General features: G+C 46.5%; 1 protein-coding gene across 1 annotated transcript; it reads left to right on the top strand.

Moving 5' to 3' along the window:
• The first annotated feature begins 502 nt into the window (after positions 1-502).
• On the top strand, positions 503-27,246 carry LOC124131033 (SAP domain-containing ribonucleoprotein-like). The gene is made up of 10 exons (XM_046494101.2): positions 503-570; positions 983-1,082; positions 3,981-4,033; positions 10,855-10,949; positions 11,753-11,822; positions 12,891-12,961; positions 20,715-20,814; positions 23,299-23,370; positions 24,349-24,453; positions 25,725-27,246. The coding sequence occupies exons 1-10, from the start codon at positions 526-528 to the stop codon at positions 25,764-25,766; spliced, it is 753 nt and encodes a 250-aa protein (XP_046350057.2). The 5' UTR covers positions 503-525; the 3' UTR covers positions 25,767-27,246.
• Positions 27,247-27,766: the final 520 nt, after the last annotated feature.

Genomic DNA, 27,766 nt, shown 5'->3' on the forward strand with positions numbered 1-27,766 from the left:
CTCATCTTCCATATACTACAGGAAGTGTACAGTTTAATGCATATATTTGTAGTTAGCGTCAGAATTAGGTCTTTCATACTATATGGCCAAATCTGATAAATATTTGATAAACGTGAGTTCGAATCCCATATCGATTATCCCGTTTTTTATTCTTTACCGAAACAGTAATCGCCTAAGACCTGCATCACTTCTGGCTTTCCTCCACATCAAGCTGACACGCCGTGATATACAACAAAAAATCAGTTCGGAGAGGTAAACTTTAACAGTTCAAATGTGTTTGCATTACGACGTAACAAAGATTAGCCAGAGACCATACAATAAATAATGGTCTTTGGATTATCAAAGTTATGTATCCTTCAATAGTTCCTTGCAGCAGTAATGCAGTGTGAAACTATCAAAATAGATAAAAGTCGCATCTGTGAATCAAGCGATAACGTGATATCTAACTCCAAAAATAAAGCAATAAACGCTCCCTTTTATCTAACTCTTCTCACTGAGAGATTGAAAAGTTCAAAGTGAAACAAAATGGCGGATACAACGCTTTCCTCCGAAAATGTTCAAAAGTTGAAGGTGTGTTGCACAAATTTGCATATGTAAATGTTTTTATATCAACTGCACAACCTTACATAGTTGTTTTCCTTTATTACTCCGAAAAAAAATCACAAAGTAGCGCTTTGAATGCTTTGATATGCAGGTAGTAATGATTCGGTTTCACGGAAAAATAACAACGGACATGAATGGAGATGGTAGAATAACTTGAGGATGTAATAATAGGCTTACACGTTTTGATAACAGCAACCGTGTTCGTATTTTCAAGTAAAACATTTTAGATTGCAGTTGTAGGTGTAACCGTTCATTGTAACAAGCATCTTCATATTTTCTGCAGATATTTCAGTAAATGGCTTCAAGCCTCATTATCCTAGTTATCCACACGAAACGTGTCTCAGTGAATGTAGCTTGTAAATATTGCTTCCACTTGCAGGTTGCAGACCTGAAGAAAGAGCTGAAAGATCGGGGTCTGACGGTTTCTGGGACCAAGGCAGAACTTGTGGAGCGCCTTATGAAGAGTCTTGAAGCAGCAGGTAGGGAGATACTTTGATCAGCATTTTCTTACATTGAAATATGTTTTTTCTTAGACCTGCTATGACGTTAATAGTTACTTTTCTTGCTTAATTTGACTTAACTCTCAATTGGTAGTAATTTGATTGGGAGGGGGTTGAGTAAAAAAGTCACTGAAATTGCATTAAAAAAATACATTTAGCTGCGATTACTGTCCCCTATTCATCTTTTATCATGTTTATTACCAGCTGTTCTTTATGTCACTACTAGTGGCTGCAGGTTAACCTGTTAGTAACTGTGCATTTATAGCACACTTCCAACATCGGAGGGGGTACAAATCATTAAAAAAAATTTTTTTTATCTATATACGTGATATAGATCTACCTATCTCTACAGTAACCATGTTTACAACTTTACAAAACCTGCAAAAGATATGCTTTATTACAATGAAAATGAACCGTGAATAAGAATTTCAGATCCATGAACATGATGACTATTCAATATTGTATATTGGGTGATTTCAAATAACGATTTTTATTATGTGTTCAATGTTATACACTTGCCAAATACCTTGAAAATGTTTCCGTAATTCCAAAATATGAATTTGTTTCCGTGATTCCAAAATACAAGTTCGCAAAGATAGAAGTTAATTCTCAGTTACCTCCCATATGTGCAAGCGCATTCATACACTTCTGTCATCAACACCCAGTGCCCAAAGATGGCGGTGTGGTCAGCAATTTCAAATGTGAAAGGCAAAGCCGAAGTCTGGAACCACTACAGTCTAAAACAAACAGATGGCAAAATTGATGAATACATGACACTTTTTATGGATAACCAAATATTGCTGTATGTAGCGGGTGCGCTTCTTAATTTAAGTTTTAGAATTATACAATATATTGTGATGAGTATTGCAATACGGCCTTGTGCATCGCAAAATATTGTGATTTATTGTAAACCTTCAATACCCATCCTTAGGCAGTGGGGTAGCCTAGTGGTTAAAGTGTTCGCTCGTCACACCAGGTTCGATTCCCCACCTGGGTACAGCCCATTTCTGGTGTTCCCCCACCGTGATAGCGATGGAATATTGCTAAAAGTGGCATAAAACAAATTCACTGGAATCTCTTGGCTCGATCATAGCGCCACCAGTGGCTATTACGAGTTATGTCCATTCTATGCCCCTCCTATTGGCCAATCAGATTCAACCTCTCCTATCATTTACATTTGCTTTAAACAAAATGGGGACGCCCAGTCAAGACAATCTGATCAATGATCAAATCTATATTGTAATAAGGCTGGTCTTACCTCGTGAAATGTATCAGATCATGTGACTCATCACAATATGGCTGAAATATTGCCGATGTGACATTTAACTTTAACTTTAACTCACTTACACAGATCATGTGAGCACCTTGGTTAAAATCATGAAGACATTTGGAAAATATCTGTCAACACCCAGTTGATGGTAGATATCTTTTGCAAATCCTGCATAAGACCAAAATCGGCACATTGAAATCCATGTTGTTTATGAACCAGATGTCGATTTTGTTACACGATTTTGATTGGACTGTGAATAGACTCATTGGTCCAGCAAAAATAGAACTCCATAGTTCCTGCCTAGTTCGTCAAGGATGGAAACTGGACTTTTACAGTCATTTAGCTCCCTTGCCTTGGGAAGATGTTATGACCCATTAATAATGATAATCTTCACATATATAATAATCAACACAATCAAGAGGTTGTTGTTCATTTCATTAGAAAGATGGGAACATTTTGAAATAACGATCCACTTGAACAAAGCGATCTTACCGCTATACTCCAATACTCGAACTGTTACAGTAGTCGTAGCACTGTAGGTTTTGTGCAGGTTGGCCAGTTCTGGATTGGTCGAAATCGTGGAGAACAATTTGTGTTGATTAGGTTTACGTTATTGGAGCACCACATAACTCGGGTATTAACATGTTTTATTACCCAAAGGGCAAACATATCGGGGTTCATACAAATCATATATGCCCTTGGGTCATATCACGTCACAAGACAACAGTGTATTGTTTCCATCATCCGAACAGCATTGTTGACGACGTCATTTGATTCTTATTGTGACGTGAGGTTGGAATGGCATCACACTAGAAACAACGTCATGGCTGAAAATTGTTGACGTCATTCAACAAATTGTGGTTCGGAAGCTGTTGTGACGTGCTGTCCTTATAGGTAAAAACTAAAGTGATCTCTGTATGTAGACATCTTCTTTGGTAATAAATAGAACATTATGTTCATGTTCATTCTATGTTTACGACACTTGTGCCTAAATTCCAGTATTGACACTCGTGTCGTAAACATAGTATGACATGAACACTCATATACAGCGTTCTCGTTTACCAGTACTTACCATTTGTTACTGGTAAAATTAGGCTTGGACCAGTAATTCATGGGACTGCCAGTCCCTGTGGACCGACAAATCAAGTACCTTATAAATCTTTGTTGTTGAACGAAACATCAGGGATAATACTGATATTCATATAAGTACATTTTTATGACAATGTCATCTTGTCTGTTACCATCAGGGTTTCGCCTGGTCTATTTCAAGGTTAAATAACCATTTGTAGCGACTTCGTCTCAAAATATTTTTTAAAAAAGGAGAGAGAAAATTGTGCCTGAAGTTTGTGTGAATGACATATAGATTTAACTAAGTTACTTAACAGATAACATCTTTGCACTGAACATGATGTTGAAAGAATTTAAACCAAATAAGTTTCATACGTTTTTATATTTGTTGAAAGTTGGGACTGGCAAAAATTTTGGGGGGACTGGTAATTTTTAGAATTGCCACAAGGACTGGCAGTTTCAAAAGCCAGCGGGAACCCTGGTATGATATCCTCAATATATGCTTTCTATCATTTCTAATAAATGTGCTATTATTTCAGATTCTAGTGAGGCTCCTGATATCAGTCTTGGTGAAGAAAATATAAGCTTGGAGGTAGGAAAAACATCATATTTACCGGTGCATCAAATAGCAAACAAATTGTCTAATAAACATGTTAAATCCCACATACATTGCTATGCCTGGGAATTTTGTTTTCTGAAGAGAAAAAATAGATGTTTTTCTGCGAAGTTCATTGTTTAACCATTAATGTATTATGTTGATAAGATTGCAAGGGGAAACTGGTTGTTTGTTTCTTTGTTGTTCAACGCCACTCTCAGCAATATTCCAGCTATGTGGTATCAGTCTGTAAAAAAGCGAGTCTGAACCAGACAATCCCGTGATTGATATCATGAGCAGGAAAAACTGGTACAGTGGGATAACATGATGTAATCCTTCAATACATATTCGATACTGAGAAAACGTGTGAATAAGTTTATTTCTTTGAGTTTTATCAATAATGAAATGTATTAAAATCTTCTTAATCAGCTGACCAACATCAAACAATATCATTACTACTATATACTGAACAAAAGAAGTAAGGGATCATGAATATTTTTCCGGATATCTTTTGCAGCAAAGACTGTGTTTCTTTGAATGTGTCAGTATATAAAAGTATTTTATGATCTCTAACTTAATTTCTTCGGTATAGTTTTACACCTAACACTTCCTTTTGCACTGAACTCTCCATAAAGATCCAGGTTAGAATTTGTCTTCAGCAACCCACGGATGTCATAAAGAGGCACATTTTTTAACTTATCCTGCATTACTCCGTATTGCATTTACTGCTATGTTTGACAGAGAGACGAACTGTGTGAGATCCAGCTGCTGAAGAAAGTTGTCCCAACCAGCCCAGGAGGCAGCGCCCTCTCACAGTCGGCACGTGACCCGGAAGTCATGACGTCACACCAAAAGACATAACTGCTTTGTCACCTCCACGGACGGACGTACTTTGTATCCCTTGTGGAAATTAAAGCTTATTATTTGTTTTTTATATTTTGCGTGTTTCTACATTCATTATATGCTGCTACATTGTTACCTGTTATGGGCCGTGACCTTAGGGTCTTCCCATTCGTAAATTGTAACGTTTATCGCTCGTCTGTGGCTCACGTCACAGTAATTTACGGGCGCAATGTTGTTCCCGCCATTTTGTTTTCTTTCCCGCCATTTTGGTCATTCACCACGTGGCCACGTAATGTCGTGTTCTGCGTTTTGAATTCTCTCTTTGGCTTGGGTAATACATTACATTTATGTATGTTGTTTTGGTGTGCTTAAAGCCTTGCCTTTTCGCTACCTCTCAGCGTAATTGTTTCTTCTCATAAACTTCAATATAATACGAAGTTTATGAGTTACATTATGTCTCCCGTACTCTGTGGTTTTGCCACATGGTTACGTGTTTGCTTAAGGCTTTGCCTTTTCGCTCCCTTTTAGCGTACTTGTTTATCTCATAAACTTTAATAAAATATACTGTTTTTGAGTTACTTTATGCTTCCCATACTTTGTGATTGGCCACACATTATGCTTCCCGCACTTTGTGGCTTTGCCACATAGTTATGTTTTGCTTAAATTCCAGATTTTCTGCCTCGCTGCACTTGTTTCCGCGGGAACAAATCTGGTCGGGGCCGCCCCTTTCTGCCGTGATTGTACGACGCCCTGTACTTTCACAAGGCAGTGCCGATGTTGCAGTCATTCGTCGCTGTGATCCTTCAGCTCATGCGAGTATCCAGGACACACCTCGCTCAACGTGCTCGTCGACCCCCACCTACGTTGACGGCAGCAGCGCTCAGCGGAGCTTCACGGCGGCTCCCAACGTAGAGTCTGCCTCCCATGGCACGACATACGACCGTTCACGGTCTCCTACTCCACCGGCGGCTCCAGCGCTCCCAACGTAGAGTCTGCCTCCCATGGCACGACATACGACCGTTCACGGTCTCCTACTCCACCGGCGGCTCCAGCGCTCCCAACGTAGAGTCTGCCTCCCCTGGCACGACATACGACCGTTCACGGTCTCCAACACCGTCAACGCTGATGTCTCCGGCGCCCCCGGCGCCTCCGATGACTCGGCGCCTCTGATGACGCGGCGCCTCTGATGACACGGCGCTCCCGGCGCTCCCGGCGCTCCCGGCGCCTCGGCGCTTCCGATGACTCGGCGCCTCTGATGACTCGGCGCCGCTGATGTCTCGGCGCTCAACAAGCTTCATGACAAGCTGATAACTCGGCGCCGCTTATGTCTCGGCGCCTCTGATGTCTCCGCGCTCCGGCGCCTCCGCATCCTCTGATGTCTTCGGCGCTCAACAAGCTTCAGATCAACAAGCTTTATCAAGCTCAGATCAACGAGCCGACCATCCGATCTTCTACTGCGGCTTAAGGGGCACCATCGGCAATCGCCTCCCCGGCGCCACTGCCCTCTTCTCTTGCTGCCGTCTCATAACTCGTCACACGGAGAAGCATGGTGAAACAACTGTCGCCGCTCCTTTCGCTACTCTCCCGTCGGTCTTCGGGATCGTGACTATCGTTCTACTTCCTGGGTGGAATCATTTCAACCAATAGACAGTTGGTCTGATTCAACTTGCCCACTGAGACGTTATCCATAATCCCGTCGTTTAAAGCGCTATGATTCCGGAGTGAGAACCTGCGGGTTTCCATCGAAACAGAGCGTCATGTGAACAGCGTCTGTATCAGATTCGACGACGACATCCACTTACAAAGAGTTTACTTCGTCGACATCGCAGACATCAACGCTGTTCTACCCTACCCTAGCGCCAGCGTTCCTGAGAGAGACTCTTCCTCGGCGCTCCCCGGGTTTTCCACGACGCCCATGGGGTTCCGTGTTTTATCGCAAAACTCGGGTACACCACTTGATCGTCTCTCACACAGTTCATTGAGGATTGTCTGTGTGTGGAGTTTGCACCTCAGTTCCGACTCCAAGGCGGTTTTCTCGGCTACTGCGCAGAGTGATTTACATGTCACGTGTCAAGTACTCGGACTGTCAACAACTCCGACCGGATTTAGGTCAACTTACCATGGCAAGGGGTGCCATGTATTTCTACAGATTGGTTTCCATGTCTACCTGTACGCTTGGTGATACCACTCAACCAGGCGCCTGTCGCAGTCCATCCATGCACGGATGTTGGAAACAATAGACCTCCTCTACCAACACGGCTGTCACGAGGAACCTTGTTTCATCAACCCTTCGCTATAAGAACGATAGCGCCTATAGGCGTTCAAGGGATGGAAAAGATCGCCTTCCTTCGTCCGGTTTGATCTTTTCGACTACGACAGGTAGTCTTATCTTCCGCCTTGACTACCGGACACAGTGTCGATTTGATACTTAAAGTCCCTCGGCCGTCCCACTGACCCCTGTTGCATACCTGCCTCGTATCGTGTTGTCGTCCTCCATCGTCACCTCGATATAAGAACAGGAGTACTTATACGCCGCTTCAGGGATGAAAACGATCTCATTACTTCGTGCAATGGCCATATTGCCTCGACTTCCTACTACCCGGTTACGTCGATGCCCCGGCGGTCGATTGTGAAGCTGGTTTACTTCGTCTACTTGAGGTTGGCTCGCAGGCGATCACACCTTTTTTCCGAATCGTACCGACGGTACGCAATCGCAGACCCCTGTTGCTGACTACCTCCCCTGCCACCTTGTCAGTGGCTAGTGGCCCACGCCAGCCCACATTGTGACCACCTGTGATCCAGAGATCAACACCATTGGCACAGCAACAGCCTCGAGATAAATGCTTATCCAGGACGGCACTTGCTGACAGTGCATTCTCGGTCACGCCCTGTTGATCGTGTCCACTGACGACGTCACCGTAGTGTGGTGTTTGCGGACCCAGAGTTCTCGCCCCTCTCCCGGCGCCACAAACTCGACCGGCGCCCCCGAGAATCACCATCTTCGGCGTTCCAGGCGCCTCAAGCTCTCCGACGCCTCACACTCTCCGGCGCCTCGGGCCAGACTATGTGAAACGGTCGACACCCCAATCCTAGATCTGTTTGCCTCATATCTGAATGTGGCCAGCTGTCGTCTTCCATTCCACCTGTGCCGGATACGACCGCTGTGGCAGTCGAAGCCTTCCATCGTTCCTGAGAAGGATTACGCGCGTACGCTTTTCCGACTCCGGTTCTCCCTCCCACGGTTCTTCAGAGATCCAGGCCACTCGACCCCTGCCATTGACTTTGGTCTCGCCTTATTGGTCAGCCAGAAGTTGGGTTATCGACCTCCGAAACATAGCCAGAGACAACCCCTGGAACTTCCGGTGTGGTCCAACCTTCTGCTCCATCCACACGGTCTGTTGCCACACCCTCATACCCGCATGTTATCGTCTGCACGCCTGACACACATGCAGAAAGCCAAGGGCTATTCGGCTAGAGCGACCAAGGCTATTGCTTCAGCCCACCGTCCATCTACAGGGGGACTGTATGCTGATAACTGATGCTTGTTCCAGGCATTTTGTTCTGACAAACACCAGGATCCGATGACAGCGTCACCGCAGATCCTGGATCAGTTCCTTCTGTACTTGTGTAGCACCCATCGGTTGAAGGGCTTACCACCCCCACATACCTGGTCGCCATCTACTCCGTTCTGGCCATCCCGGACGATCGGAGAAAGACGAAAATTCCCGACCTACGGGCCTGGCTGCGCTCGTTCAGTCTTGAAGACCTGAAGACCAAGTTCGGACCGCCTGCGTTGGATCTGAATGTGGTCTTCAATACCCTTCGAACCACTCCCCTCGTCTTCCTTCTTCGACCTTAAGTAGAAGACGGGTGTTTCTACTGGTTTTGACTACTGCCGCTCGAGTCCATGTACAGCACGCCCTCGACGCCTCCCATGCCCGGTTCGAATGCGGTACCCAGGGCGCCGTTCATCATGGACCGTACTGGGACGTCAGCGTAAAGATTCAACTCCCAGGACAGCCTGATAGATCATTCCTTGTCCCCTCCCCCCTCGTCCAGTGTGGGTGCCGAGGATGAGGATGAGCGTCATTATGCCCAGTAAGGGCACTGAAGGTTATTCTACGATCTAAAGACTGCCGCAAGTCTAGGAAACACCTTTTTCTGCCGGTCTCCCCTTCGTCGCTGTCGCTGGTCAGCCGGAATACTTTTCCCTGTGGCTCCGGGCGGTCATCCTTAAAGCGTATGAGCCGCCGGATTGGACCCTCCCCCCAAAGGCTATTACCTGAAATAAAATGAGATCAGGGCGATCGTATTTACACTGGTTCTTCACGGTATACTGTTCCATCCCGTCGTTCAGGGAAGCCTGCTCGTGGCGATCGGACACCGCCTTCACCAACCACTACTTCCGTGATGTAGCCTTGAAAGTTGTCGCCGGCGTTCACAGTTTTGGTCCCTGGTTGTAGCCCAACAGGTCATCTATCTCCGACGCCACTGATTCTCCGATACCCTGAGCGGGGCCCGTCGACCTTTCTGGTGTTTATCACCCCAGACGAGACGGCTCTCTTGCGTTCCGCATTCGCTCTTAGGTCAGTTTTAGTTTTGGGTTACCCGACTCATTCTATTGCTGTCACCTATCCGGGTTTTACTTTTTGCATCAACTCTCGTTTCCTGACGACAGGAATGGTAGTAGATGTGGTCACCGGCGCCGACGCCAACGCCGCTGCTTCTCTGGTACCTGAGCGGTGCCCGTCGACCTCACCGGTGTTCCTTGCCTCCAGCCTAGAGGGCTCTCCTGCGTTTCGCATTCGCTCTTGGGATTGGTCGTAGATTTTGCCGCCGACGCCGCTGATTCTTCGATTCCCCGAGCGGGGCCCGTCGAACTCTCTGGTGTTTATCACCTCAGATTAGCTCTAGGTTCTACTGCGTTTCGCTTTCGCTCTTCGGTAAGTTATATATTTTGGCTACACGCCTCATTGTATTTCGGTTACCTATTCGGGCGTTTCGTTTTTGCATCGACTCTTGTTTCCTGAAGACAGGAATGGTCGTAGATGTTCCGGTCATCACTTGTATGCGGTGCGGATTCATCGGACCTTGACGAGGGTTTAATATGGTTCACATCTGCAAGTATGCCCACCGGCCAAGCCGTCTGATAAAGATGCAATACGGAGTAATGCAGGATAAGTTAAAAAATTTAGTAAAATCTAAATATTTTTTACATTTGTATACTTATCCTGCATTACGAAGTCTAAGTTCCCTCCCTTTCGCTACGCTACCTCCCCACGAAGTTTCAGATGTTATGTTTAAAGCAGTTATGTCTTTTGGTGTGACGTCATGACTTCCGGGTCACGTGCCGACTGTGAGAGGGCGCTGCCTCCTGGGCTGGTTGGGACAACTTTCTTCAGCAGCTGGATCTCACACAGTTCGTCTCTCTGTCAAACATAGCAGTAAATGCAATACGGAGTAATGCAGGATAAGTATACAAATGTAAAAAATATTTAGATTTTACTAATATTGGGATCGGATGGTCAGGCTCTTTGACTTTGTTGGTTGCAGTTTGTCATTGTATCCCAATTTCATGAATCGATGCTCATGATTTCAGTCACTGAATAAAATGTCGCATTGTATCCCAATTTCATGAATCGATGCTCATGATTTCAGTCACTGAACAAAATGTCACGTGGACTAATATTCTGATATACTAAAGGTAACATTGACGTATATATAGGCACCCATTGATTACATGTATAGGAGTGAACTGATGGATTGCATTTGATGCCATGATGACAAGATGTATGTATAAGTATTATATAAGATAGCTACCCGATAATCTGCAAAGAACAGTTAAGAACGAAGTATGGTTTAGTTCACAAGAAAACATTGTTGAAAAACAAACAGGTCATTAATAGTAATACTGCAATACTGTCCCAATTCAAATACCCTACTTGAGTAGTCAGTCCGCCCTTGTTGTGTTGCAGGAGCATGATGAGGACCTGGTGTTGAAGGAAGACAAGAAGGAAGAACCTGAGGAGCCACCCAAGAAGAAAATAGCTCTCATAGCCCCTGTCAAAGTGTAAGTATGAGCAGACAGTGGCTTTGTCCCTGGGCACTGAGGCCACTGGTGCCATTCACTGTGCAGAGTTACATCCCTTAGGCATGCCAGGAACCTATGAACTATATCCATGCTTGAGATAAAGTGGTAAACAACTAAGGCCTGCATCATTTTGAGCTTTCTTACCACATTAAGCTGACTCACCTATATATAACAGATATACTGAATCAGTAGTCCTCTGCAGAGTTACCTCCCTCAACTGTGCCAGGATGCTGGCTGTGTCCCATCCTTGATTTGCATGTTATCCTTGGTTGTCGCTGCCATGCGACCCAAGGGCATTCCGTGTTAGAATAGGTCCCCAGCAACCTATGTTGGTTGTGAGAGGCGACCAAATGAGGTAAGTCTCGGGGATTTGGTTCACAGCGTGTCCTCGTACCCAGACTGTGTGGATCTTTGTTCAAAATATCAATCACAGAATTGTCTGGACGAGACTTGATTGTTTAGAGGCTGCTGTCATATTGCTGGACTATTGCTGAGTGGGATCGGATGCATGTCATTGTATCACAATTGCGAACATCGATGCTCATAATGTAAATTACTGGATTGTCTGGCCCAGACTTGATTATTTACAGACAGACGTCAAATAGCTGGAATATTGGCATTAAACAACAGGCAAACAAACAAACACTGGTCACTGGTGTGACTGATCCCGGCCTACTAATTCACAGATCGTAGTGATATTGCACAAATATTGTTGACTGTGGTTAACTAACCTTCACGTCAGACGGAATGTGGTATCTGTTATCCATGTGTATTGTTTGCAGCACACCGGAGCCGATTTCCTCCCCCGTGTCTGAGGACAAGCCGACCGTGTCAGATGGAACCGAGCTTGAGGTATGTCCTGGTAGGAAAGATAGCGCAGCGCGTCAATAATAGACAAGTCTCTGACTTGATCCACTAGTCCGAAGCGCAAGTCTAATAACATTATGTTGGGCCAAGTAAGCTGGGGTAAAAAATGTCCATGTTATAAAACTAAAATCTACTAAAAGTGATTATATGAGATAGCTACGCAATAGATTGCAAAGAACAGTTGGGAACGAGCGTGGTTTATTTCACAATAAAACATTGTTGAAAAACCAACGGGTCACTAATAGTAGACCCGAGAAGATCTGGGTAGAATAGGTCTTCAGCAACTCATACTTGCCGTTAAAGGCGACTATGCTTGTCGTAAGAGGCGACTAACGGGGTCAGGTGGTCAGGCTTGCTGACTAGGTTGATGCATGTCATCGATCCTAATTGCATGGATGGATGCTCATGATGTCAATCACTGGATTGTCTGATCCAGACAAACCAACCAACATTCAAGATGGTACTTGATGTTACCCTGCCTGGTGCTAAGCATTAACAGAAACTGGTCAGCTCGGAGAGGTGTACTGTGGAAGAGATCATGGGGAGAATACCTAACAAGGGGATACAGACCCAAGACCAATATCAAAGTCTCACCTGTGGTAAAGTCACGGATGTATTGTTGTAGATCCAGGTCAATCATGATGTATGGAAAGTTTCAGTATATGGTGCCCCAGGGTTAGAATAGATCCCAAGTAATCTTTGCTGGTCGTAAGAGGCGACTTAATAGATTGACAGCGTGGATCGTTGCTCATAATATCAATCTCTGGATTCACGGGTCCAGACTCGATTATTTACAGGCCACCATCATATTACAGGAGTATTGCTGAGTGAGACGTTAAACAACACTCTTGCACACACCGACAAGCCCACACTCCACACACACTAGACAAAACAAACACACACACACACACACACACACACACACACACACACACACACACACACACACACACACACACACACACACACACACACACACACACAGACCATTATACGGTGATCGATGATATTGTTCGGACAATCAGTAAAACTTGTCACTGTTTCATTCTACAGAAACTGAAAAAGAGAGCGGACCGGTTTGGTGCTCAGTCCGAGAAAACTAAACTACAGATGCGAGCAGAAAGGTATGCTGACAAAATCTCTTTCTCACTTATGTAAAAACTGCAAAATAATATCAGGCCAACAAGAGTTTAACATGACTGAGGATTATTTGTTAACACACTCTGTCATGCTGTATTCTATTGATATTATTGTTTAGTTACCATGGTCGGTGTTAAACAAGAACTTTCTCACTCACACTCAGCAGACTTGAATTAGGATGACCAGGGCTCCAGGACCTGTGAAGAGCCGGGGTAGAATGGGTCTTCAGCAACCCACGCTTGCTGTAAAAGGCGACTATGCTTGTCATAGGAGGCGACTAATGGGATCGGGTGGTCAGGCTCTCTGACTTGGTTGATGCATGTCATTGATCCCAATTGCATGGATCGATGCTCATGATGTCAATCACTGGATTGTCTGGTCCAGACTCCATTATTTACAGATCGCCATCATATAGCTGGAATATTGCTGAGGGGGGCGTTAAACAACAAAGAAACGAACAAACAAAACATGTCTCATTAACAATAAGAAGGATGTAGAGCCTTGTTTATGAATCATTCACAGCAGTAGATTAGAGTTCATGTGTGTGAGGAGCGGTGGGGTAGCCTAGTGGTTACCCGACATTGGTACAATGTGTGAAGCCTATTTCTGGTGTCCCCAGCCGTGATATTGCTGGAATATTGCTAAAAGCGGCGTAAATTACATTAAGTAATACGTTACCACTGTTATACCGAGGCTGTTGTCTCCCACAACTGCTGCTATAGCGAAATCTACCACAGAGATCTCAATTACCTCATGCAGCACGTGCGTAGCCACCTAGCTGCCATGTGACACCCTTCACTCTTGTCTCCTTCGTCTGCTTAGCAAGACGTGTTTTCTCCTGCTGAAGCGTTCCTTGAAGATTTGGTGATATTTATTATCGTTTATTCTCTAATAAACTGTGCTTTTATGGGGCGTTGCGGTAGCTACGCTTGGTTATAATTTTCCCGCCAAACGGAAAATTTTTCCCGCCCTTTTTTCTATATACTTGCGGGGTTCGCGTATGCACGTTGTGTTTTACGTTTCCCCTGTTCTTGTATGTTTTGGGGGTTAACATAACTTATTTCTTTAGTAAAAGTTATATGTGTATGTTATATGTTCACATTGCTCGTTTATTTTCTTGTGAAAATGTTCGTTTGTGAATCATTGTGGTGCGTGCGTTGTAACCATGTTTTGTTCTTTGTTTCTAGAAAACAATCAATGTCTGACATGGATATGTCCCCTGTCTCCACCCCCTCTACCCCTGCTCCTCGGAGTTGTGGGGTGTGCAGAAAGTTTTTGTCGTCCCGGGATCCCCACGATCGTTGCCCGCGGTGCAGGGTTCCTTGCGAGGAAACCCGGTGCACCCTGTGCGAAGGTCTGGGACCTGCGGAGTTTGAGCGGTACCGGCTGTGCGCGCAGTCCGTTTCCACCCCTGTGGTGGCCGGTTCGTCCGGTCGGGGCCCCCGTGCGGGCACCTCCTTGTCGGCTGCGGCGGATCCCCTTGCGGCCCTCGGGCTGTCTGGGGGCTTCCGTCGCCGCATTGTTGTCGCAAATTGTGGACTCCAAGCTGGCGGCCTTATCGCAAGATAGGCCGCTGGCTGTTCCGTCCCCGGCCTCTTCGGTGGCCGCGGGTTCGGACGCGGGGTCCACCGGTACGGCGCCGGCTGCCGTGGTTACCGGTCCTTCCCCCGAACCGTTGCTTCCGCTATCGGTTAAGGACCGCGTGGCCATGGTGTATGACCTCTTCGAGGACATGCCAAAGCCCCTGCCGATACCGCGGGGTATCCACGGTTCCGTGGGTTCCTCCGAGGTATACGACGAGTCGTCCGACAAGGCTTTCCCGGCATCAACCTTGCTGCGCGGGATTAAGCCGTCTTTGGAGAAAGCCTTCACGGCTGCCTCCGGTCGGGGTCTCCCGTTACCTCCCCCGTCGTGGAGAAAAGGGTCTTTCCCAGTTCATGACCTTGCCTTTCCCGAGGCTGGTCCTTCTGCGGAAGCCCATGTGGAGCGTTTGGGGGTCCGTGCCCCACCGGTTGCCACGGTACCGCAAGGTACCCTGCAACAGCTGGACACCCTCGCTCGACACTCCATGCTGGCTATGTCTCACGGAGACACATACCTGGCTGCGGCGGCCAGTCTGGTCGAAGGTTCTCCCACGGACCGTGACCAGCGCATTTACAACTGCTTGCTCGGTTTGAATGCTTCCCTGGAGTACGTTGCCGGGGCTTCGGCCTTTGTTTCCGGCACGTGCCATTTTCTTCGGCGCCAGTCGTATCTGGTTGCTTCAGGGTTGGACGCTGCCAATCAGGAGGTGCTCCTTTCGCAGCCTTGGTCTGCTCGGACCCTGTTTAATAACAAGATCCCTGGGGTTCTGAAGGAACAACAGGCCGCTGTGTCTGCCGAGGCCTCTCGGCACACACTGGATCTTGTGGGGTCCTTGCATAGGCGCCTGGGTGCCGCTCCGAAGCGGAGCGCGCCCCAGGTTGCTGCGTCCGGCAGGCCTAAGGGGTCGGGTCCTTCTTCCTCCGGGAAGAAGCCCCGCTCTGAGGGCTCCGGTAAGGGTTCTCAGCAGCCCTTTCGCGGGAAGAAGGGGAACTGGGGGAAGCCCAAGTCGTCTAAGGACGGCAAGGGCCCTTCCAGGTGACTCTCATTGGAGGGGTTCGTATGCCGACAGCGCCAACTTCGGTTGGCCCGTAGGCGAACCCGAGTCACACGGCCCTGGACAGTTGCGCCTGCCGCAGCCCGTCCGGCCCCCCTCTCTTTCCCCAGTGGGAGCCAGACTCCAGACTTACTGGGAGAATTGGGAACAAGTGTTCGACGACCCGTGGGTGGTCAACACGATTCGGTACGGCTATCGGCTCGATCTCAAAGCGAATCCGCCGCTCACCGTTGCCCCGTCGGCTGGTTTCTATTCGGAAACCGATCTTCCCTTCCTCGCCGATGCCATCGGCAGGTTGGTGGAGAAGAGGGCAGTTCGGGAGTTAGCTCTACCAGAAATAACACCGGGGTTTTACTCCAGGATATTTCTCGTTCCCAAGAAGGACAGTGCCGAACTCAGAATGATTCACAACTTGAAATCGTTCAACGAGTTCTACCTGCGCAAGCCGCCCAAGTTCAGAATGTTGAGCTTGACGGACCTGAAAGCACTGATCATGCCGGCCGACTGGCTAGCTTCAATCGACCTGAAGGATGCTTATCTGCATGTTCCGATTCACTCAGATCATCACAGGTATCTCAGGTTTGTCTTTCAAGGCAGGCACTACGAGTGGGTTGTACTCCCATTCGGTCTTTCGTCCGCTCCCTGGCTGTTCACCCGGTTAACCACCCCCATAGTGGGGTTCCTCCACCGGAGGGGTGTCCAGTACTTCGCGTACCTGGACGACTCGCTAGTAGCAAATCGAATGTCGGACACCCTGTCACGCCATCTCGTTTTCGCACGTCGGCTCTTGGAGCAATTGGGGTGGATTGTCAATCTCCCCAAGAGCGAGTTAACCCCTTCTCAGAACTTGCAGTTCATCGGAGGTCGGTTCAACACGGTGTCCCATCGCCTATTTGTCCCCCCAGACCGGTGGCACAAAATTCAGGCGATGATTGCCAAAGTCTTAGCGGTGCAACAGACTGTTCACTTTTGGGAACAGCTGTTAGGGCTACTTGTATCAGCCCAGGACTGCACCGTACGGGGTCGTCTCCAACTCCGCCCGCTGCAACGGTTTTTAATCCAGTTGTTAGCAACGGAGGTGAACAGTGCGACCGTCGCCCTCCCGGATCGGCTCCGACCGCATCTGGAGTGGTGGACGGTCCCTTACAATGTCTTATCAGGAGTCTCTATGCGGCCCTACCGGGCCACGTTGAACCTGTGTACAGACGCCTCTCTAGTGGGCTGGGGCGCCCATCTAGAGGGGGAGGTGAGCTCGGGGCTGTGGTGCGTAGACGAACTAGGTCTTCACATCAATTGTCTCGAGTTCAAGGCAGTGATCAACGCAGTCAATCACTGGAAGCATCGTCTCGTCGACGCCCGGCTCATGCTGGCGACCGACAACACGACGGTAGTGTCCTATGTGAACAAACTGGGGGGAACCTACAGTCACTCGCTGCTCGATCTCACGTTCGAGTTTTACGCTCTGGTGGACAGTGTCCCGTGCCAGATACGCGCCCGTCACATCCCAGGTGTGCGGAACGTACTGGCCGATGCTCTATCGAGGCCTCGGGATCCGAGCCCCACAGAGTGGATGCTGAACCCAGTAGTGTTTCAGTGGCTGTGCGAACGTTTGGGTCGTCCGATGGTCGACCTGTTCGCAACGCGGTTCAACAATCAACTCCCGTTGTTTGTATCACCAGTCCCGGACCCGAGGGCCATCGATCACGATGCTCTCGCGTTAGACTGGACGGGCTTGGATGCTTATGCTTACCCGCCGACAGCGTTGATACCACACATTCTAAGCCGGCTTCGAGGAGTTCGCTGTCGAATGTTACTGATCGCGCCCATGTGGCCGAACAGATCGTGGTACCCCGACTTGCTGACCCAGGTCACGCAGTCGCCACTCCCACTGCCTGTGAGACCGGATCTCTTGATCCACCCTCACACCCGTCAGCTTCATCCAAACGCAGGGCAGTTCAATCTGCACGCGTGGATGTTGTCACCGAGCGTCTGAGGAGTAAAGGTTTTTCTCGCCGGGCGTCTCGGGCATACGTTAGTATGCATCGTGATTCTACCCAGAAGGTGTATAATGCACGTTGGGTTATTTTCACGAAGTGGTGTTGTAAACATCACATTCATTCGCCAGATAAGGTATCTGTGCAGGATATTGCTCGTTTCATGTCTCACTTGCGAGAGACCCGGAAACTCTCCGGGGGTTCCATTGCCAACTATGTCTCGTCCGTTGCTACGGTACGGGACGTTGCTATGGGTACCAGTCTCTCCAAAGAGCCGGTGATACGGGGTATTATCAAGGGTTTCAAACAGCACGATCTTAAGAAGGGCCGCCTTCGGGCACCGGCCTGGGATCTTTCCCTAGTGTTGCAATCACTTACGGAAGCTCCGTATGAACCCTTGCATAGTGCTTCGTTCCGGCATGTGACTTGGAAAACAGCATTTCTCCTCTCCTTTGCCACGGCGGCACGTGTATCCGAAATTCATGCACTCGATGTCGCCAAGGTACGATTCGATAGGGGTGACGAAGGAGCGGTCCGCCTGGGCCTGCTCATGGGCTTCGTCGCCAAGAATCAGAGAGTCGGGCAAGCGGAGAGAGAATTCACTGTAAGATCACTCAAAGAAATCTTACATCCTGCTGATACTGAGGACAGAGCGCTGTGTCCGGTTAGGGCCCTTAAGTATTATCTTAAGGCTTCGAATGAACGTAGACAAGGGCGTGACCGTCTGTTCATATCGTGTAACCCTAATCGCACGGTTGACATAACTCGCAACTCGATTGAGTTGTGGCTTCGTTCTGTCATCAATCTGGCGTACCGGTCTCGGGGGTTACCGGTAGCGGGGTCAAACCCGCACGAGATCAGGGCGCTAGCGGCAACATTTGCCCTACACTCGAATATCTCTGTTCACAGAATATTACGAGGTTGTTACTGGCGTTCTGACTCGGTTTTTGCCAATCATTACCTCAGAAAGGTTTCTGATGAAGACGTGGAGGGGGTGCACCGTCTTGGGCCGCTGATCGCGGCACAAGCGGTCATCTAGGGGGGGTGTCCAGCGCAATTTCAAATCCGCAGTCGTCAGTCCTTGCACGGTGGTCAATCTGGGTCGTCTCCAATGTTCCCACGCCGAGGGTACAGGAGTGGGGGTCCTGCAAACCAGCGCACTCACACCACAGGTGAGGCGGCTTTATGTGTGTTTTGTCCTTATTTGTATTTTGACAATTATGCATTTAATTGTCTGTCGTGTATTCCAACCTTGCGATACATGCTTACGAATACTGGAATTAGGTCACGCGCCTAATGCATACTTTCAGTAGGCTTGCTCTGGGATATACGGTCTGAAGGAACTTAATTTCCCTCTTTTCGACTGTTTAACCTGATCTAAGATTTAGCTCACGCGGATACAGTGTTCTCATCCGCTGCGGCGATGAAATACCTATCCAGTGGGGCCGTTTGGAGTCACCAATCGTTTTGGCAATGACGATTGAGCCTTACGGTATGCGCATGACAGTGCTTTGGTATTCCTATAGGGTAACGCCTAGCTAGGTGCATGCGCATCGAGTGCTTCCGCCTTGGTGTTTACTTCCGCTGGTCGGAAGGAACGCTAGCAGTCAGGATTCGGGTTGTAGGTGCTCCCCACCGCCTACTGTGGTAGTCAGCCTCGGTATAACAGTGGTAACGTATTACTTAATGTAATTTGTAGAATTTTCCTATTCGGAATATTCTATAAGTAATACGTTACCACTGGGCTGCTGCCCGCCCGTCCGTCCCCCGAGCACTTGCTCTCGCAGGAGACAAGAGTGAAGGGTGTCACATGGCAGCTAGGTGGCTACGCACGTGCTGCATGAGGTAATTGAGATCTCTGTGGTAGATTTCGCTATAGCAGCAGTTGTGGGAGACAACAGCCTCGGTATAACAGTGGTAACGTATTACTTATAGAATATTCCGAATAGGAAAATTCTACAAAACCATACTCACTCACTCATGTGTGTGATGCCTGCATTCGATCAGGAACTAAAGATCTGTAAAGCAATGCAGGTACGCATGTTGAAAAAGCTACATTGGGTAATTACGCTCAGTGTTGCTATACCATTGGGTTTTTAAACAAATTTCATGTGTTTTGTACACATGCAACTCCATATTACTCAGGTAATGTTAGATTATTTTGGGGATTTTACGCACATATTCAGCTTGTCTTGACTCCTGTCCGAACTGGACACATTCTCTACAGTGAGACAGTTTTCCTACAATCTGAAATGTGGCACATACTAGGTTTCACAAGAAAAACTGTTCTTGTTTTGAAAGTGTTTGCTTTTTTTCGTAATCAGGAAAATTATTTGAACATGCAGTTGCATAATCAGAATACTTACCCATTTTATGGCATGCATGTGGCCTACCCATCAGGTACAAGACGACAGGTACAAAAGTCAGTTTCTGTAAGGAGCTCTTCATAGACTGACAATTCTAAGCACACGAGTCATGTATAAAACTGCAGTGAACTCGTCACCTGTGTGTTTTGTCCCTATTTATCACATTTATCAATTGATGACCAAAGTCCCATGTAGGACAAATAATGTCTACAACTTTTGATTTGTGCAAAAACAAAAACCCTTCCCAAGGATAGTATACCGTTATGATTTGGTCGAGGTATTCATGGTAATCCGATGATTCCACTAAACATCAAACTTATTACTTATCATTTGAGAGGCAGCTGGGTAGCCTAGTGGTAAAGCGTTAGCCTATCCCACCAAATGTCCAGGTTCAATTCCTGACATGGGTACAAGGTGTGAACCCATTTCTGGTGTCCACTGTCATGATTTTGCTGGAATATTGCTAAAAGTGGCGTAAAACCCAAGTCACTGACTCACACTTATAAATTTGATGTTATTTTCTATAAAGCCTTCAATATCTCAGTATCCCTATCAAAAGTTAACATATTTTATCACGGGAGGGAAACAAGTTTGTTTCTTCTCTTCAAAGTCATTTTTTTCCAGCCGACACAGAGAGGGGGAGCATAGCAGTAACAATGTCTGAAGCCCATTCTTAGTGGCCCATAAGTAACTGTTTTGTTGTGCATTTGGCTCAAAACGCTGTCACTCTGATTTCCAGGTTTGGCATCAACTCGGCCAACACTACAACTACAAAAACAACAACAACAGCAGCAGCAGCTGTGATAAAGCCTGGGAAACTCTCACAAACACCAGTCACAGTAAGTGATATAAACTCTCAGAACCAACTTGTCTCCCTTGTGGCTATTCCAGAGCAGAATAGATTCCAAGCACCCAATGCTTGTCTCCCTTGTGGCTATTCCAGAGCAGAATAGATTCCCAGTACCAAATGCTTGTCTCCCTTGTGGCTATTCCAGAGCAGAATAGATTCCCAGTACCCAATGCTTGTCTCCCTTGTGGCTATTCCAGAGCAGAATAGATTCCCAGTACCCAATGCTTGTCTCCCTTGTGGCTATTCGAAAAAAAGCAGAATAGATTCCCAGCACCCAATGCTTGTCTCCCTTGTGGCTATTCCAGAGCAGAATCGTTCCCCAGTACTCCATGCTTGTCTCCCTTGTGGCTATTCCAGAGCAGAATCGTTCCCCAGTACTCCATGCTTGTCTACCTTGTGGCTATTCCAGAGCAGAATCGTTCCCCAGTACTCCATGCTTGTCTCCCTTGTGGCTATTCCAGAGCAGAATCGTTCCCCAGTACTCAATGCTTGTCTACCTTGTGGCTATTCCAGAGCAGAATAGATTCCCAGTACCCAATGCTTGTCTCCCTTGTGGCTATTCCAGAGCAGAATAGATTCCCAGTACCCAATGCTTGTCTCCCTTGTGGCTATTCGAAAAAAAGCAGAATAGATTCCCAGCACCCAATGCTTGTCTCCCTTGTGGCTATTCCAGAGAAGAATCGTTCCCCAGTACTCCATGCTTGTCTCCCTTGTGGCTATTCCAGAGCAGAATCGTTCCCCAGTACTCCATGCTTGTCTCCCTTGTGGCTATTCCATAGCAGAATCGTTCCCCAGTACTCCATGCTTGTCTACCTTGTGGCTATTCCAGAGCAGAATAGATTCCCAGTACCAAATGCGTGTCTCCCTTGTGGCTATTCCAGAGCAGAATAGATTCCCAGTACCAAATGCTTGTCTCCCTTGTGGCTATTCCAGAGCAGAATCGTTCCCCAGTACTCCATGCTTGTCTCCCTTGTGGCTATTCCAGAGCAGAATCGTTCCCCAGTACTCCATGCTTGTCTACCTTGTGGCTATTCCAGAGCAGAATCGTTCCCCAGTACTCCATGCTTGTCTCCCTTGTGGCTATTCCAGAGCAGAATCGTTCCCCAGTACTCAATGCTTGTCTACCTTGTGGCTATTCCAGAGCAGAATAGATTCCCAGTACCCAATGCTTGTCTCCCTTGTGGCTATTCCAGAGCAGAATAGATTCCCAGTACCCAATGCTTGTCTCCCTTGTGGCTATTCGAAAAAAAGCAGAATAGATTCCCAGCACCCAATGCTTGTCTCCCTTGTGGCTATTCCAGAGAAGAATCGTTCCCCAGTACTCCATGCTTGTCTCCCTTGTGGCTATTCCAGAGCAGAATCGTTCCCCAGTACTCCATGCTTGTCTCCCTTGTGGCTATTCCAGAGCAGAATAGATTCCCAGCACCCAATGCTTGTCTCCCTTGTGGCTATTCCAGAGCAGAATCGTTCCCCAGTACTCCATGCTTGTCTCCCTTGTGGCTATTCCAGAGCAGAATCGTTCCCCAGTACTCAATGCTTGTCTACCTTGTGGCTATTCCAGAGAAGAATAGATTCCCAGTACCCAATGCTTGTCTCCCTTGTGGCTATTCCAGAGCAGAATAGATTCCCAGTACCCAATGCTTGTCTCCCTTGTGGCTATTCGAAAAAAAGCAGAATAGATTCCCAGCACCCAATGCTTGTCTCCCTTGTGGCTAGTCCAGAGCAGAATCGTTCCCCAGTACTCCATGCTTGTCTCCCTTGTGGCTATTCCAGAGCAGAATCGTTCCCCAGTACTCCATGCTTGTCTCCCTTGTGGCTATTCCAGAGAAGAATAGATTCCCAGCACCCAATGCTTGTCTCCCGTGTGGCTATTCCAGAGCAGAATCGTTCCCCAGTACTCCATGCTTGTCTCCCTTGTGGCTATTCCATAGCAGAATCGTTCCCCAGTACTCCATGCTTGTCTACCTTGTGGCTATTCCAGAGCAGAATAGATTCCCAGTACCAAATGCGTGTCTCCCTTGTGGCTATTCCAGAGCAGAATAGATTCCCAGTACCAAATGCTTGTCTCCCTTGTGGCTATTCCAGAGCAGAATAGATTCCCAGTACCAAATGCGTGTCTCCCTTGTGGCTATTCCAGAGCAGAATAGATTCCAAGCACCCAATGTTTGTCTCCCTTGTGGCTATTCCAGAGCAGAATGGATTCCCAGTACCCAATGCTTGTCTCCCGTGTGGCTATTCCAGAGCAGAATAGATTCCCAGTACCCAATGCTTGTCTCCCGTGTGGCTATTCCAGAGCAGAATAGATTCCCAGCACCCAATGCTTGTCTCCCTTGAATAGGTCCAAATTAGGTCCTAATGTCTCCCTGTGGGTTCCCATCTATGACCTGTCACAATGGACAGTGGCCCCACATTAAGACGACATGCTGTGAGATATCTGAAATACTGTTCATTATCAATGCATATTCTTCATCAGGCAGAGGACTTGGAAAAACTCAAGAAGCGGGCCGAGAGATTTGGATCGACTGTTTCCACTGCTCTGTCTAAGGTAAGACAGGAGGAATAGAGGCCCACAGGCCTTGAGACAAGTGCTTTCATTCTGAACATTTACGAACAGCTGTAGGTAAAAAAAAACAGAATTGAAAACACAGTGATAGGATGATGATGTAATTTTGATAATTCTGGGTTTTGGTATAGAATAGATCCCCACCAGCCGATGTTGGTCGTAAAAGCCAACTTTTTGGATTGGGTGGTCAGACTTCCTAACTTGGTTGATTTTGTGACAGGGTGGAACATTGCTAGTGAGATCAGTCACTAGATTGTCTGGTCCAAACTTGATTATTTACAGGCCGTTGTTGTGTAGCTGAAATATTGCTGAGTTCGGCAATAAACACGTTCACACAATCACGTTCACACAGTCAGGCTAAATATTCAGCAGAGTTGCCAGTATTCCGACTGTGTTGTGGTGGCGCATGGTCCGGTGTTCACTGAACAGGTCACAAATCAGGTGATATTCAGCAACGTTGGTCACGGGGAGTCCTTGGATGGGTGACCACATTCAGCAGCTTGACTCCTGAGAGTTTCTTGGGCTTTGATCCTGCCCCACACTGAAGCACATATAACACATGTGATGTCACCTGAGGCAGGCGACTTCGACTTTGAAATATGCCTTTTTGTTGTTGTTGTTGTTGTTGTTGTTGTTGTTCACTCATGTTGAGAAGTCATGAAGGAATTGTTTTCTTTTTTCATCACTTGAAAAATAGTAGAATCTCTGACTCAAACCGGGCGGTCGGGTAGCTTAGTGGTTAAAGCGTTCACTCATCACGCCGAAGACCCGGGTTCGATTCCCGACATGGGTACAATGTGTGAAGCCCATTTCTGGTGTCCCCTGCCGTGATATTGCTGGAATATTGCTAAAGCGGCGTAAAATCAAACTCACTCACTCACTCTGATTCAAACCAAGTCAAAGCTATTACAAAATGAGTTGCAATACGATATCATGCAATGTTTTTCTCATCCTCACCAGTTGGAGGAGGAAGACCGCATAAAGAAGCGGAAGGAAAGGTTCGGAGGCATGGTATCTGCAGACAGTTCAACACCCGGAAAGACAGCTTCGCTCCCCGAGATGGATGTAAGTCTTCAGTGTTTCAGTTAGGTGGAAATGGTTTGCCTGTACACTGTTATATTAACATGTGTTTAAATAAAATGCAGTTTTCAAAACTTAACATTAGCCCAAGACTAGAAAAATTCCGGAAAATGAAATGGTTAGCGATAACATCTACAGGACATATTGACCCATGAAGATCCGGGTTAGAATGGCTCTTCAGCAACCCGTGCTTGCTGTAAAAGGCGACTATGATTGTCGTAAGAGGCGACTAACTGGATCAGGTGGTCAGGCTCGCTGACTTGGTTGATGCATGTCATTGTATTCCAATTGCGTGTATCAATGCTCATGATGTCAATCACTGGATTGTCTGGTTCAGACTCAATTGTTTACAGATGGACATCATATAGCTGGAATATTGCTGTGTGCAGCGTTAAACAAACAAACAAACAGGACATATTATTTCAGACTTCTTCCACATTTATCTTCCATGCTGTGATGTAACAGAAGTTTGTTCAAAGATGCGGTTATATCAACACCTCTCTCACTCCATTTGACTTTCAAATGCACCACCTGTAAGCAGAATGTGTTCTAAATGTGTCAGCATCAATAGACGAGGATGTAAAGCATACAAGACGGGTCCTCCGTTACGTATTCAAGCCACTGCCAGAGTCACTTGTCTGCCTATGGACCAAGCATTTCTGCAACTTGCTCAAAAGAATATGGAACAGTATTTAGTACTGCTGTATATGATTATACTTGTTACATTGAAATAATTGTTAAAAAATATTTATCCAATTTAGAAAAAATAGTTCGAAATTTGCACAAAATTAGCTGGGGTTTTTTTTACAGCAAATTTCTTCCATGAACATACTTTTCAAGATAGATCAAAATTTGCTGTTGCCAACATGGGTACATTGTGTGAAGCCTGCTTCTGAGGTTCATTGGCATGACACGTCTGGGGCAAAGGTATAAACCTCACTCACTCACTCAAAGGGGGCACGGGTGGCCCAGTTGTCTAAGGCACCGCGATTCGCTGTGCAGAGTTGCGTCCCTTGGGCACACCAGAAACCTATGATTGTGGGTTTGAATCCCTGTTCGCCACGATTATGTTTCTAGGTTTGTCAGCACCATACCCGTGCTGGTGGGTTTCACCGAAGTGGTAAATGTCTGAGACCTGCATCACTTCAGGCTTTCCTCCCACATTAAGCTGACATGCCGTGATATAACTGGAATACTGTTAAAAGCGTCGTTAAACCCAACTCACTCACTCACTCACTCAAACCTTACTGTTCCAGGAAAAGAAACGGAAACGAGCTGAACGATTTGCTCTGTCATGATTGAGAGACAGCTGTCACTGATGCATCGTTCATTCATCGTCCATCCTCACGTTGACCTCCTAGTTGCCATGGTTACTGCATCTGCCTCTCGCATACTGAAGATATTTTCCTCACATTGTGCCTCCTTTGTCAGCTGACTGTTGTCATCCCAGGGCTGTACCATCACATGGTACACACTGTCAGATACATGGTACTCACTGTCAGATACATGGTACACACTGTCAGATACATGGTACTCACTGTCAGATACATGGTACTCACTGTCAGATACATGGTACACAAATAGTATCACATTGTCACTAAACGCAATGCACATTGTCACAATATGTCATACACAGTGTCACAATAAGACACAAAATGGGATATATATTATCATGATACACATCGTAAAACAAAGAAATGTATGACCGTTGGTTCGAATTCCAGATTCGCCCCGGTTATGTTTCTTTTCTCTTTTTGTCAGCTTCATACCCATGCTTGTGGTAAACATCTAAGACCTTTCTTACTACATCTAGCGGACATTAATTATAGCAGATTTACTCACTCACTCAACCCCAGGGCAAAAGGTCAGTGGTTCGATCCCTGGACTCTTCATACCAAACTTGTTGTTACCCTGCCTGGCGCTGGGCATTAAGGGGATAAAACAGGGACTGGCCGGCTTGGAGTCAGTATACTGTGTCTCAGCGGGGTATCAATCCCTGGACGCTTCATACCAGACTTGTTGTTACCCTGCCTGGTGCTGGGCATTAAGGGGATAAAACAGGGACTGGCCGGCTCGGAGTCAGTATACTGTGTCTCAGCGGGGTATCGATCCCTGGACGCTTCATACCAGACTTGTTGTTACCCTGCCTGGCGCTGGGCATTAAGGGGATAAAACAGGGACTGGCCGGCTCGGAGTCAGTATACTCTGTCTCAGCGGGGTATCGATCCCTGGACGCTTCATACCAAAGACGTTGAAAGATGGTACTTGTTGTTACCCTACCTGGCGCTGGGCATTAAGGGGATAAAACAAGGATTGGTCGGCTTGGAGTCAGTATTCTGTGTCTCAGCCGGGTATTCATGTTAAACTGCGGGATGGTATCTCAGTGGGGTAGCACTATAAAATCAGCATTAGTCCGGTACAAGCAGCCACACGCACATGTGCAAGCACATCGCTATAAAAATGCAATAATCTTGAATGCAACATTAACCCCATTTCACCTCGGCTCAACAGAAGTTCATCTTGATGGAATGCGGTGTGTATCATCTGATGACAGTGTGTAATATGACAGCCCTTGGAATCAAGTCAGCAGGTGGAAACGGCCTCATGTTCTGTAATACTTTCATGGTTTATCTTGTATGAAACTAATGAATTAATCAAAACAAATGATTTGCCATCATGATCCCCATGTTACAAGGGAGCATCCATTGTATGAAAATAAACATGCATTTTGGGACCACTGGGAACATTTGTTAAACTTGAAGTTTCTCAACTACAATTGACAAACAATCAGAGGACATTTTTTTTATGAATGTTGTGTGTATTTCTAATTCTGTTAATTATTGATTGGCAAATATTTAAACTCATTTTGTCAAATGCTGTCAATTCATTTCACAAAGGGGAGAGGTATTTCCCCAACATTACATCGAAACTAAGTTACATGGCTGTAAATGCTTTTAACCTGGCTTTTGTTCGAAGTTAGAAGTAACATTATTATGTTACCATGGTTACAGTGTAATTTAGAGTTTCTGTTACCCCAGAATATATCATTTTTGTCAATGTTTATACTTAAACCTTTGCAAGTCAACAGATTTTAGTAATCAAGAAACAGTGTATACAAAATTAGTAATTTTAACATTTTGGGTGGATGAGTGGTATTTTATTCCTGTATTTTACATGAGTTTAATATATGAAATGATCGATCAGAATGATTGCAATAAAAACCTCAATTTTTGTTCAACAAATACTTTGATTTCATGTACTTTATTAACAGAGATTGTTTCAAATAATGCGTAGTCTC

Source organism: Haliotis rufescens, unplaced genomic scaffold, assembly GCF_023055435.1.
Source record: "Haliotis rufescens isolate VD_foot unplaced genomic scaffold, xgHalRufe1.0.p SCAF_10, whole genome shotgun sequence".
In the NCBI taxonomy this organism is placed as follows: Eukaryota; Metazoa; Mollusca; class Gastropoda; order Lepetellida; family Haliotidae; genus Haliotis; species Haliotis rufescens.

Excerpts from the sequence above, each read along its gene's own strand:
- LOC124131033 (XM_046494101.2), top strand. The coding sequence starts at position 526 with ATGGCGGATACAACGCTTTCCTCCGAAAATGTTCAAAAGTTGAAG. Across the intron at positions 1,083-3,980 it reads GAAGAGTCTTGAAGCAGCAG|ATTCTAGTGAGGCTCCTGAT; the intron begins GTAGGGAGATAC and ends CTATTATTTCAG. Across the intron at positions 12,962-20,714 it reads CTACAGATGCGAGCAGAAAG|GTTTGGCATCAACTCGGCCA; the intron begins GTATGCTGACAA and ends TCTGATTTCCAG.